At 41.7% G+C, this 14005-nt stretch overlaps 1 protein-coding gene across 1 annotated transcript in view; it reads right to left on the reverse strand.

Annotated features, from left to right (window-relative positions):
- The window catches only part of CD2AP (CD2-associated protein), a 63013-nt gene extending 53545 nt beyond the window's left edge, over window positions 1-9468 (reverse strand). Inside the window, exons 1-2 of the mRNA XM_009581871.1 lie at window positions 9426-9468; window positions 6951-7111 (exon numbers count right to left, since the gene is read on the reverse strand). Of these exons, the coding sequence (XP_009580166.1) occupies window positions 6951-7111; window positions 9426-9468 (204 nt within the window). The remainder of the gene's footprint in view (window positions 1-6950; window positions 7112-9425) is intronic.
- Between the last annotated feature and the right edge of the window lie 4537 nt (window positions 9469-14005).

The following is a 14005-nucleotide window of genomic DNA, read 5'->3' on the forward strand; positions in this document are numbered from 1 at the left end:
TGGTACCATCGTATTGGCAACTGCTCTTAAACCACCAGCCTGAACACTCAGCTTCACTCCTTGCCAGGAGACGAAGAGCCACCTTACACCCATCATTTCTCTCATACACTCAATACTGAAACCAAAATTACTTAATATGGCTTTCAATCTTGCATGTTATCTTTGTTTCTGAAAAACAAGAACTGCCAGATTCAAAGCAAGCATCGCCTTCTTACCGGCAGGGCTGCCTACCTCTCCCTGGGAAGCTAACGACATCTCCGAGCTCCTCAGTCTCACCGCCCTACACAACCCACTGCGATGACAGTCTCCTCAAAACAGCAATAAAGCAGAAGAAAAAGCTGTACCAACTGAAATATCATCTGACCGATAGGATTGATAAATTACTGCATATCTAATTTTCTCCAAGCCTTACTTGGATGCAAAGAATTCGGACAGAACACCGAGCAGAGGAGCAAACCCCAAAATTCTGGAAATAGGTACGTGTTTTATTCCATTCTATAAAGCCACCCTAATTATTGCAAACTAGATGCATATGGCTTATCCTATATACATTGTTTAAAAGCTTACAGTTACTAATCTGTTTTTTTAATTAATGTTACTACACTATTTAATTGTGTCTAGGTTAGAATTAAGAACGACCCAGAAGAGAGTGACACTGTCTCCCCCGCGATCCCTCCCGACTCCACGATTCCTGTTTAAAGTTCTGGGCGAGGTCAATTCTATTTTTGAAAAGGAATTACGGAAGACGCTATGCTTGAAGGAGTTTTCAGCCAAAACTTCTCACTGGTTCACAGCACTCTCGGTGCTTAACAGCACCCCACCAGCGAGAACATAGGAGGGAGGCAGCAAAGACACAGCCTTAAGAAGGTAGGTCAGCTGTGCTAATACTCTAAAGTTTTGGTCTAGGGGGGGCTTTTAAGGGAAGGAAAGGGGCTTGGGTTTTGTTTTGCTTACATGGACAAACACATAGACCAGGAAGTTGAACAAGAAAGTAACCCCTAAAACCAAATCACCCTTTTTAAAAGAAATTCTTCATGCAAGCACCATAGCTGTCTGCAGTTCCTAAGTGTCTCTATACACTACCAAAGGGTAGATAAACTAAACCAAACCCAAGTAATTCTATTACACAAACAACTCTAAGGCCAAGAATTTACGCTATATATTAAATAAAGTCTAAAAATTATACTGCAATCACAACTTTTAAATTTGTGCTGCTGTTCATGCTCATTATCCTGAAATGCAAAGTCTGTCTACAATATTTGATTGTTAAGAATGAATGTTAAGAACATACAGAAAATAAAGCAAGCTTACCGCTTTCAAGGACATATTTGCTCGAACACACCCAGTGTTGCAGGTTTTTTTTATTTAGGGGAGGAAGAAAAATGTCACAGCGAGCAAAGTTCACGTGTTAACCTGAAAAGGATCCAGGCTTGGCACTAAGCTAAGCAGCAGCAGCTGCACACACCTGCGTAGGCAAACAGTTTTCTCCAAACCAGCTCTATCGCAGACACGTCCTCCGCTGAGCGGGCGGCTGAAGTGGTGCATATCCCAAACACGCTTGTAGAAGTGTCCAGCTTGCTCACCAGAATGCCCCCAAAGCCTACCAGCAAACTTTTCTATCTTAACTGATGAAAGCTACTAATTAATCTATCCGTTGCTCCTCCCTCCTTTGAGTTCCTGCCTTGAACTTATGATCGAACTGGTTTTACTACCGTGAAAAGCCATATTACTCACAAGATATATATAATTACAAAACTAAGATAGCAATAAAAGAAATAAAACAAGCAACTGAAGTTCTTAAAAAACCTTCTCAGCTACATACGGACAAAAACCTTCAAAAATGAACAGAAGGATGAACACCAAATCATCACTTCCAGCTTATCAACGCAATAGTTGGCTAGAGAGTGAACAGAGCTACAACAAAATACAAACAACAAAAAAAACCCCACCCAACACAAAACCAAAAAGCCTTCCACATCCCACACACCTTAACATCTCCAAAACCCTCACACATTCAATCTAACAGTGTAACTGCACTGCTCTAAGCCATACTGGAGATGAATGTCGGTATGCACATTTCGCACTGTGATGAATCTCAGAAAGGAAAAGCCACTCTCAAAGAAAACAATAAAAGTCTGTTAGGTTTCCACTGCTAATTCCTTTCAGGAATTTATGAAGTTGTTTATTTTAAATTGCCCATACAGGAAGAGGGAGAAAAATGGCAATAACAATGTCAGGAACAAGAACTCTAATTCAAATATTTCAACCCCACTAAAAGCGTATATGCACACAGTTCAAACGGGAATTTCAAATCAGGTTTTGTTAATAAAATTGGAAATATGTGCAGTCCAAAATTCAACACTGCGATACAGGCAGAAAATCTTTAAAAAGGCCTAGTACTGAAAAGTGAATTCAAGGAAGGGAGCTTCACAAGCGGGCAGTGTAATTGCTTGTACCTTTTTTACCCACTTGTTTTCAACTATACAGTCACTGCAAGCTTCTCCACCACCCCTGAGCTCTGATTCCAGGACTTCTTTGGACATCCCACCCCCTGACTTCCCCCCCAAGCTTTACTATAACTCCCGCTCTCCATCCAACGCAGCGACACTGTCACACTAGTATCTGAGGATGTTCTGGAGGCTTTATGTGGTTCCCCTTAACTGAGTCTACCTGTTCTCTTTCTTTTAATGCAGAACACCACAAGTGGAAGTCAGCACCAAGAACTGCACCTTTTGGGACAGACTATCTCAGACTGCTGGTTAACCCATCAAGTGACAAGCTCGCAGAAAATGCCCGGGTCCCAGCTGGCACTAGGAACCAGGCAGCACTAAGCTCTGATCCTTCTTCAGGATCTCACCGTCAACAGGCAGAAAGTTTGGCTAGAAGGCAAAAAAAAACAACCAAAAAGTTACCAGCAGATGTTATAAGGTACCAAGCATCAGCATCACATTAGTATCCACAGGAAGCTTCTATACATTCCCTTCTGCATATGACTATTTCAAAGTCATATAGCGTTTAGCTCACCTACTTGTCTGTACAACAAATTAACCCATTTGAAAACACGTCAGCTTCCTTTGCTGCTCTTCTGACAGCAAAGACCCAATTGCTACTACTACATGAAACATAAACCCACTACCACTACATAAAACTATTTTGCAATATTTAGAAAAAAAAGGAAGACATAATCAAAAAGCTATTTCCTGCATGACTAACAACTCAAAATGAAGTTGATAACACTTGGTCAACTTAAACAGAGAAGATGCATTTGTCAAAGCATGCAAAATCAAAGCATGAGGAGTGGTGTAAAATGTCAGTAAATCTTACGTATTAGTGGAGCCCAAAGGGAAGGAACAGAAGGGGACTGATCTGCTTTAGCAGTGATGATACAGTCCAAATCTGGGGCATCCAACACATCGAGGCTGCATGCAGCCATAATCCTCCTGTCGACATTTTGGTTGTCCTTCAAACAGGCATGAAGCGGCGCACGCTGCCCGGCAGCCAAGGACAGTTTGCAGCTGCCACCAAGGCAAAAAGCTCTTTTCCTGTCCTCGGACAGGATGAAGAAGAGACAAACTAGCAAAACAAGCAAAAACCAAACTAGCTGGAATTAGTACCTCCCCCCAATTCTCCTGCAGTTGTCAGATGAAAATCAAAAGGCTTCTTTTAAAGAACTCATTTATCTTCTCTAAAAATATCTAACATTTGAAAAAGAAAACACGTCCATCTTCACCCAGTTTAATCTGTCATATATTTATTATGTTTTTAAATATTTTATATATGAAGAGGCTAGGCAAATGGAGTGGATAACACGTGCACTTTCAGCTTCAAATGCTAGTCTTTTTCAGATCAGCACAGATTATAATTTACCATCCAAATTCTGCATGGAGAGGTTATACCCTGGCCTCAGTTCAATTCTTAACGAACCCGCATATATATCACAAAAAAAGCCCAAGTTTATCCATATAATGAGTTCAGGCCAGATCCCCAACTAATGCGTGAAATTACACTCATAACAGGAGAAGATGATGATCCTCTCAGGAAGGAATAAATATTCAAGTACAGTCCCAGAATTTTGCATCCAAACATGTAAAACTTGGTGCAACCCTTGGTCCTGTCCACACCAATTTGCTCTCTGTGGTCACGTTTCTACTGTCCTCAGCCGGGAGATCTACCCCACGCACCCGAGGTCCCCCCAGTCCTCCCAGCCTAGTGTCCTTCCACCTGTTTCCTCCCCACTCCTTTCATACCTTCAGCCTCCTTTTGCTTTCCCGTGGGTCATGAGAAGTTAGCAATATTTGTCCCTCTTCAGCATCCTTCTTGTCATTACTCCTCCCAATCAATTTGCTACACTGCTCTACTTTCAACCCTACACCCCCTTGCAGAAGCTGTAGGGAGGTTCCTGCTTAGAGCAGTGACATTCCTTTCCATAGAAAGCTCAGAGGACACAGAGGCCACCACCACCTGGTGGTGGTGAGCTACTGGGTGAGGCAGCAAATGAGTAAATCCATTTCTCAATGGACCTTCTGTGTTCACAAGGCCAAAGTACAACCCTGCTTCAGCTTGTTTCACCTGCCTCCTACAGTTCATCCACACCTTGCAGGTGTTAACATTGCACCAGGCCAACCTGGAGCATTTGAGTTTAATTGTTGAGGCTTGGTATTTGCGGTGGTCCGGTCACAGTAGCGTTTCATAGATCCTGCACTATCAACAACCTACTGCAGCAGCAAATGAGAACAGTTGGGGGGTGGAGGCAGAAAAAGCCCACTTTTCTGCAACAGCTTTCCCAAAAGAAGTCTCTCAAACTATCACTACCTGTAAGTTAACCTTTAAGAAGAAACTATAATCAAATTGGGCATGAAGAAAACCATGACTTGCACTTCCCTAACAATTAATGCTTTCCCATCATCTCATCACTGCACAACAGCCTTCCAGCCTATGCATACTGTCTTAAAAAGTTCCCAAGTCCAGCCCCAAGAAGGCAAGTTATCCCCTGTTGTCATGAAACCAAAGAGGTAATTTTCTTCTACACAACTTCCTTTCCACTTCTCCAAATCCCTACGCCTTCTAGAAAACAGACTGTCCCCTGTAATTCAGGATATCCAACCATGCCATGCACATACTGAACAGCAGTATAGTTAAAAATACATGGAGCTGAGATGCATAAAGATTTTTCAGGATGGAAATAATTTAAAATGAAGTTTATAAAAGCCACAGCTGCAGAAGGGCAAGAAAACGCCCAAGAAGTTTAGCATTTAACATGGAAACAAGCCACATCCGACTCCTCTTTGCTGTTCAGTAGAAAGACAGCCTTGATGACACAAGAACCAGAGAAGAGCCATGTCTGACACTTTCCCTCCTGTATGGCACTTGAGTGCTAATTAAGTACATCATCACCACAGTAATCGCCAAAACACCACTTAAGGTAAAACTACTATTTATACAGGACTCAAAACCCAAAAGGGATTTTGAACCGAACTACAAACAACTTAAAATATTAGACAAATGAAAGGCATTCGTACAAACTTTTCCTTGGTAAAAGACCCTCTCTGAGAACAACTGGATTATTCCCATCAGTTTTAAAAGGTAGATCCTTAAATCCCTCTGCAGTAAATCAAAAATGAGTAATTTTGCTTTTTCAGTAAGATGAACAGAAAAATTGTCAAATTTAATGTAAGCAAGTGTAAAGAAGTGTTTATAGAACTGAACAAATTTCCCCTTAGGTTTAAGGATACGAAAATATCACAGTAAGATACATTAGATAATTCTGTTTTGCAAAGAATTAATTTCACTTCAAAAGAGACAGGAATATCTAAATTCTCTTTCACTATACTTCATGCTTTCTGACCTTGTTAGTAACTTCCATAAAGAAGCTTCCATAAAGCATAACATCTCCATAACACTTGCGTAGTTTAGATGAGAAAATACCTGCAGCTCAGCAGACTTTGAATTTCAGAAGTCACACGCTGACTAGCACACCTAGCTGCTTTGCAGACTTCTTCATTGTAAGTAACTAATAAATAGATGCATACTCAATATTACATTTAGAAAATTTGCAGAGAAAACAGGAAAAATGTGAAAGATGCAAACAAGAACTTCAATTAAAATTAGGACACAAACACAGAATAAATATAAAAGGTTAAATAAAAGGTTTGAGAAGCAATATCTCACAGCAGAAGACAACTACGCAAGTCAGTTGCACAGCACTGAGCGAGACAGAGATCCCAGAGAAGAGGATTGTATTTAGAAAGATTATGACTAATCCAAAGACACGACAGTGCTGCAGCCCAGTGGAGCACTTACCTCACACCCTTCACGTTTCAGGTATTTGCTGCTGACAAATGGGGAGCCTGGTCAGGAAACCAACCAACCTTTTAGCTGGACATGTTCCCTGCCCTGTCCCTTTGCACGGTCACGAGAAAGGCAGTGCCAGCAGCAGGGAGTCCAGAGTAGGGCAGAATTGCTCCTTCAAACAAAGCAGCTTAATCCAGGCTGAAGCACCCACACAACCACAGCTTGAGGACATAGTTTTTCATTATAGCCGAGCTGACTGAGCTGTGACCCCACTTTCCCAACTCTCTCATGACTTGATGTCTTCTGTAGGGGTAGGTTTGGGGGGTTTTGTGGGTTTGGTTTTTTAATCAGTTCATCTCACTAAAGCAGGTAACCATGGCTACAGACAACTGTTAGTGCACTGCAGCAGTAGGAAGGAAACAGAACATACAGTGCAAGGGTGCAGACCAAAAGAAATGCTGAAGTGAGTAAGAACAGACAGCAGAACTTACTCAAAAAAGGCCTTCAAAAGCATACTAAAAAAAATGTGATCATCTCAAAGGTCTTCCAGTTAAAAAAATCATGTTGTTACAAATACAACTGATGTGATTCTAACCATTTCAATAATAACTAGCCTACTGTACGATCACAGTAAAACCAAGTCAATGCAGAAGACTCACCTTCACAAAATTGTCAGGGAACATGCCCCTTTTGCCATTTAGCTCCCCTTCTAACCATCCTTCTTCTTCCAGTTTTTTCACATTCCTGATGATTTCCCCAACTCGGATCGTTAACTCATCATCGTGCACTGCATCATAGTCATATTCCACGATATAGTCCACTAAAAAGGGAAAAAAAAGAAAAAAAACCAACAGTGAATGCAACTCAGACGTGGAAATGCAACTTGAAAGCCATGCATGTACAAAAAGGCAGACCTAACGACAAATGCTAAGAACAAGCGTTTACCTTACAGCAATGCTTATTTGTGAATTGTAGTGTTCCCAACCATTTTGGAGAGGGGAAAAAAAAATGGACAGTCACCTATTAGAATAAAGTAAATTTAGGAATATGACACTGGGTCATATTTTGGTGGCGGTGGGTAGGTTTTTGTGCACGTGTGGTGGAAGGGATTGCTGGCAGTGTTGTTTTTTTTTTTTTTCCCTCCGTCCCACCAAGTCCCAGCCCAAGATTTACCAATTCTGAATCACTGCTCCCAGGGCAAGCGTTTGTTACGCAACGCATATTTGGGGCCAAGGAGGGAGAAAGCTTCAAATTGTGCATGGCACGTACATGCAATGCTTTGTTAATTCTCATACTTGCATCTGCTATTATATCTGCAAAAAATTGATTGCTGCACACACAATATTTTTGCAGATTTGATCCAAGAAATGTAATACAGCCAGAAGGTATATGATTGACAATATCATACAACTTAAATTTACGCAGACCCGTAAAAGGCACCCTCCTTCAGATTCATCTGGTTTTATTATGAAGAAGAATAAGCAAGTGAGCTTTAATTTTGATATAATTAAGTTTACTCAGAGGAGCACAGCAATGTATTTACATATTTGTCCATCTGTTGCACAAGATCCATGAGAGTTGCTTACTGACAGCTTAAGGCTTGTTTGGCAATAAAAACTCATTTGTTCATCAGGAAATTCTGTTTATGCCAGAAATCTCCACAAACCTGCAGCAATCAAATCATCTTCCCTCTCACTCAAATCCAGGGTACCCAGGCACCACACACAAATGTAACACTGTTCTCACTGAAACCTCCCTCTCCCCTGCAGATCACAACAAACACGCACAAAGATGAGAGCATAACAGGATTAAAAGACAGAAATCCTGAATGGCAGTGAAAGTTTTTTCCCAGGTTAATCCTTATTCTATCAGTGCATGATAATATCCAACAATTAATTCACAAATTAAGGAATCAAACGGGGGAAAGTATTTTTTCCTGGTATTGAACTTAAAGCTCCACTAAATTAATGTATAATTCTGGACAGCTTTCATCAAAAGTGCTGCTGCATGCATGTTGCTATATAGCCTTTAACCCTCTGCTGCCTATAGATGAAGTCAGAAAATCCTTAATAAAAACCAGAAATACATGATGGTGCCATGAATACAAGAGAAGCTAGAATGATCTGTCTGGCAAACTATTTTCTGAATAGACCCATTAAAAAAGGAGCCAGTCGAATACAAACATGAAGACTTAGTTTTGCTTTTTTTTTTTCTTTAAGAAAGAAAATTTGCTTTCTTCATTATAAACAGAAGTCATCACCAGAGTTATCTGCTTGTGATACACTCTGGAACTCCTAACACATGCTTTTTGTACTGTATACATTTATTTTTGCCAAACGTATTCTCTAGGCTTGCTTCAAAGCATCATATTTCCCCATTACTGCCTGCAGCAAGCATAGTAGTTTTGTCTTGCTTCTGCACTGGATTGTTTTCCGAGTGGCTGACATGAAATATTGCCCAACAGATAGGAAATTCTGGCAGCCACAGATCATAAAGACAACTGCCATTCATCACCTACAGACTAGAAATAAAAATGTCATCTTCCAACCAACTCAAACCAGCCACTTTGGAAACCTACAAATGCATAAAAATGCAAGAAATACCCATGTTACATATTTCTCTCATGACAAACTCTGGTTTTAAGCACATTAGCAGGTATTATATTTCAATATACACACTATAGGACAGCTTTACGAAGAAACATGGAAAATGGATCAGAACACAGTGTCAGTCATGGCAAATGCTTACAGCATTGCAGACTACAACTCAAACTGCCAAACCTTTCCACAGAAGTAGTAGGTAATCATAGCCACACTACGTCAACATGAACCAATTATTTTGAAAGCTTCTTTATTTCCTTGAGGGAACAAAACTTTCAAAACCCAAAAAGTCTCAACTGGTAGGAGGTGCAGGAGAACATCTCAGCAACACAAACTACCAAAAATACCTATCTTACCTCCCCTCTGCTTTTTACACAGCTTTCTCAATTTCAAACCCTACTCAAATCAATTATCTGTAGCTTAGAAGTCCATAATGACCAAGTCTTGGATGAAAAATAGTCCTCTCAAGTTTGAGCATGAACACTGTGAGGTTAACTGTGCTTTTCTTGCACATCCAGCAGGACCAAAGCTCACCTGAGAGGGAGACAACGTTCTCCTGAGTTTTCACAGGCAGCATGGGCCATCACAAACCACCTCCTATACAATGTGCAAAGAATATGTCTTTATCCTAGGTCTCTAACAAATAAGTGGCAGCCTTGTTTTGGCAAGAACTCGAAAGATAAACATAAGTCATCACCTGGCACATCCTTCTAACCAAGGAAAGAGGGAAGGAAACAAAAAATGACAAGCTAAATCAGAGCCAGATTGATTAGGGTACTATAAAAAATAAGTTACAACAGACTGTAAGAACTGACAGAACAAATTTAGAAATACGGGCCTAGGTTCAGTGCCTTGGTAGCAGTCTAGGGGCTGGAAGCTCTTTTCAAAGAAGCATCAGAGGCTGCTGAGCCTGTGCCACTCCAGAGCATTAGGGTGGTGATAGTGGGAATTAGCAAAGATATATGAAGAGGAAATCATGCCTGACCAACCTGACAGCCTTCCATGATGAAATGACTAGTTCAGTGGACGATGGCAAAGCAGTGGACATTGTTTATCTTGACTTCAGCAAGGCTTTGGACACTGTCTCCTGTAACATCCTCATACACAAACTGATGGAGTACAGGCCAGATGAGTATACAGTGAAAGGGACTGAAAACTGTCCAAAATGCCAGGCTCAAAAGGTTGCGATCAATGACACAAAGTCCAGCTGGAGTAACCAGTGGTGTGCCCCAGAAGTCAGTGCTCAGCTGTTCAACATCTTCATTAATGATCCAGATGATGGGACTGAATGCACCCTCAGCAAGTCTGCAGATGATAGAAAACCATGAGGAGTGGCTGACAGAACAGACAGGTGTGCTGCTATTCAGAGGGACCTCAACAGGCTGAGGAAATGGGCCAACAGGAACCTCATGAAGTTCAAAAGGAAATGCCAAGTCCTGCCCCTGGGGAGGAACAACCCCATGCACCATTACAGGCTGTGGACTGCTCGGCTGGAAAGCAGCTTGGCAGAGGAGGACCTGGTGGACACCAAGTTGATATGAGCCAGCAACATGCCCTTGCAGCAGATGAAGGCCAACAGCATCTTGGGCTGCATTAGGAGGAGTGTTGTCAGCAGGGTGAGGGAGGTGATCCTCTGCCTCTGCTCAGCACTGGTGACACCCATCTGGAGTGCTGGGCCCTGGTCTGGGCTCCCCAGAACAAGGCAGACGTGAACATACTGGAGTGAGCCCAACAAAGGGCTATGAAGATGATTAAGGGACTAGAGTGTCTTCATACAAGGAAAGGCTGAAAGAGCTGGCAGAAGGCTCAGGGAGATCTTATTGATGAGGGTGTGGAGAAGACTGAGTGGTGCCCAGTGAAAGAATGAGAGGCAGTAGGCACAAACTGAAACGGAACAAATTCCACTTTTATATATATATATACACACACACACACACCACATACATATACATACACACACACCACAAGAGTGATTAAAAACTGAAACAGTTTGTCCTGAGGGGGCTGTGTAATCTCCTTAGAGATGCTCAAAACCCAGCTGGACATGGTCCTGAGCAACCTGCTGTAGCTGGTCTGAGCAGGAGAGTTGGACTAGATGATCTCCAAAGGTGCCTTCCAGCCCCAGCGATTCTGTGACCGATCCAAGCCAAAGATATACCTTAGGTGGCAGCTTTCTGTCATCCAGCCATGACAGCTTTCCAACATAATTAGAGAACTTCCCAGACAGTGCTTTTTGAAGGTTTTGGCCCATTTTCAGGAGCAGGGGATTGATTAAATCAACAGTGCTAAGTAAAAAAAAAAAATTAACTGGACATCTTTTGGGGGAAAGGAGGCTTTATGGGAGTGGTCTGTTCAGCTCTTGGTTTCGAGTAAGATGACAACCTGACTAACAAAACAATAAAACAGACCAAACATGTCAAAGCGAGTCAGCCCCATCCACAGCTACAGACTACGTTGCTCCCCATGGCAAAGACAGAAAGTGTCCTATCTCACAACACTGCCTATTTGACAAAATAGCTCACACTGTTAGCCAACATAGCAACGCTGCCTGCGCAAGGCATTCAGTCACTGCTGGCACAGTTGGACTCTCCACTTCTCCAAAACTTACACAACCAGCTCTTCTGCCAACCACATCCCAGTGCCAAAGCAGAAGGCAAGCCTCCCGATAAGCATGGCCACATAACACCCATCTTCACTGATTTTAAACAAAGGAAGTCTTCAGCTACTCAGACTCTTTCTGAAGTTGGCTATTATAGGTAACTAAGGCCCTCTGGGAGCCCTACAAAAAAGATATATAAATAAATCAAGGAAAAGAGTAGAAAATATACTGAAATTCTAGCATGCCTGTGTCTTTCATAGACATAACCAAGTGTCAGACACTCGTCCAGCAAAGAGCGCAATTTCACATTCTTGGTACTTTGTTTAGGATATTGCAGTACTGTCAGAATCCAGTGACCTTTCTATAGTAGCCAGAAAAAGACAGAAACCAGATATTAAATAAATCCCATGAAAAACACATTTAATGGCTTTTTTTAAAAAAAAAAAAAAAAATTCGAGGGATAACTGAAATCCTTGCACATAACTCTCAAGCTATTCAGGAAGCCTTGCTGAAACTTGCAGCAGACCTGGAGGGACAGAGTCCAACATCAAGCAGCAAGAGGAGCTTGAGTTACGTGCCATGCTCAATAAAGATCTCCTCAGGCAGGTTTTAGGTCAGTTCAGATTAAAAGTAATCTATTGGAACATGAACCCTGGAAAGTTGTGTGGCTTCCAGAAGCATCTTGCCAGTAGAACTGCAGTTACGCTAGAAACTGAGATTTTGCTTTTCCAGTTTATCATAACAGTTGCTAGATGCCCAAAACAAACTTTATTAGCACTGTTTTTTCCACTTGTACATCTATCACAAAAAAAAAAAAAGTTCAGTCTCGTATAAAACCAAGCTAACATTTTTGTCATTATGTATGAATATGTATACACAGAGTTACAAAGGTATTTAGTTTAGTAGCAAGCTTACTCTAGAGACAAAAGACAACAGAAGACACAATCCTATCCTTTTAACTATAATACTTTTCTTCACAACTATCTCAAAATCAGGTGTTGGACTGAAGGAGAAAGCTCCTTCCAATTGCTTTCCCCCAGAAACATTCCTACAATTTGTGAGATATAAGAGTTCCAGCTGTTTCAATAGTAATAGCATAGTATATGTTTGGCTACTGGAGATAGATCTTAACCCTGAAAAAGTAGTTCAGGTGTTTAAATGTTGAACAATGAAAACACCTCCATAAGTGTTAAACTTAAGTAGTGGTTATAAGAATGGTTTTTTTCCACTTCAAGACCACTAATTCTCTGTTACCCCGACCTGAGTCACTGATGACAACCCATATAACTCAAATAAAGAGACCTGGTGGACTCCCCATTACTCTTAAAATTCTAGCCCCTGCTCCCAAAACTACATGAATTTTGTCCTGTGAAGCTCTCCCGGTAAGACACAGGCACAAGGTGAGCACCAGGGTTTGGCAACCAAAGACAAATCCAAAGACAATCCAAGAGCCTCCACTGCTCTGCAGCCAGGCTCCTACTGTGCTCTAATCTGCTCCCGTGATTCACTCTCCTATTTACACAATGACCCACAATGACCATAATAACCAGTTCCCCAAAGATCAAAGGATTCTTTTGGGGGTTCAGATGTGGGTTTGGTTTTCCTCACGCTGAGCAGGGAAGTGCCTCACACTTCCCACTACTGGGGAAACCACTCTGACCACTGGTCTTGTGCAAAAAGGTACTTCCTTTCCTTTCGCACGCCAATAGCCATGAGCATGAGAAGCAGCCTATGGACTGAACCTTGAACAGATGGAAACATTCAGTATTTCCTTCTTTCCTTCTCATGGTCCCCAAGACAGCTACGTTCCTAATGGAAAGTAGGAAACTGCAAAGATATACTTCCAAGACGTCTTAACCCAGGGATGCTGTGATCCCACCCTCTCTTCTGCATGCATTCACATGGTCCCTTCCCCTGCTCTGCACTTAAATTAGTACTTATTTATACTACTGGTGAATCAGATAAAGAGAAAACAGCCCAAGAGAAAACTACTTCGTGCCAACTTTTTGCAAATTTATCTCCCTAAGATGGCTCACTGCAGGGTCAGAGGAGCAGGACTGCACCAAACCCAACTTAGATCAACATCTACCTCATTGTTACAGTCCAGATCAGGAGTACGCTTCTCAGTGAAGCTCCAAACCATCCTCATTTATTGTGCTTCAGTTCACAATGTGGAGCAGTTTCACCGAAACTAAATCAAAGATATGCAGTCCAGGAACACTCTTAATGCATGCTAATCTTTAATAGGCATTAAGTCCATGAGATGAGACTAGAACTAGGATGACATAAAAACGTCCAAAACATGTAATACGCATGTCAGGTGCCGAACACCAGCAGTTTCCCCCTACGGATCCACTCGTCTTGCCCCTCACCACTTGCTGCTTTGCACATAACTGAAATCTGCCATGAAACCACATCCTAACATCACGCACAAACAATACGAGGCCACTGGATCCCTGTCAACTCTGATGGTAGGGATACGGTTCCAAGCTATCAAGAAATTGAACAAGGAAAG

The sequence above is a fragment of the Fulmarus glacialis genome, unplaced genomic scaffold (assembly GCF_000690835.1).
Source record: "Fulmarus glacialis isolate BGI_N327 unplaced genomic scaffold, ASM69083v1 scaffold1760, whole genome shotgun sequence".
NCBI classification, from domain to species: Eukaryota; Metazoa; Chordata; class Aves; order Procellariiformes; family Procellariidae; genus Fulmarus; species Fulmarus glacialis.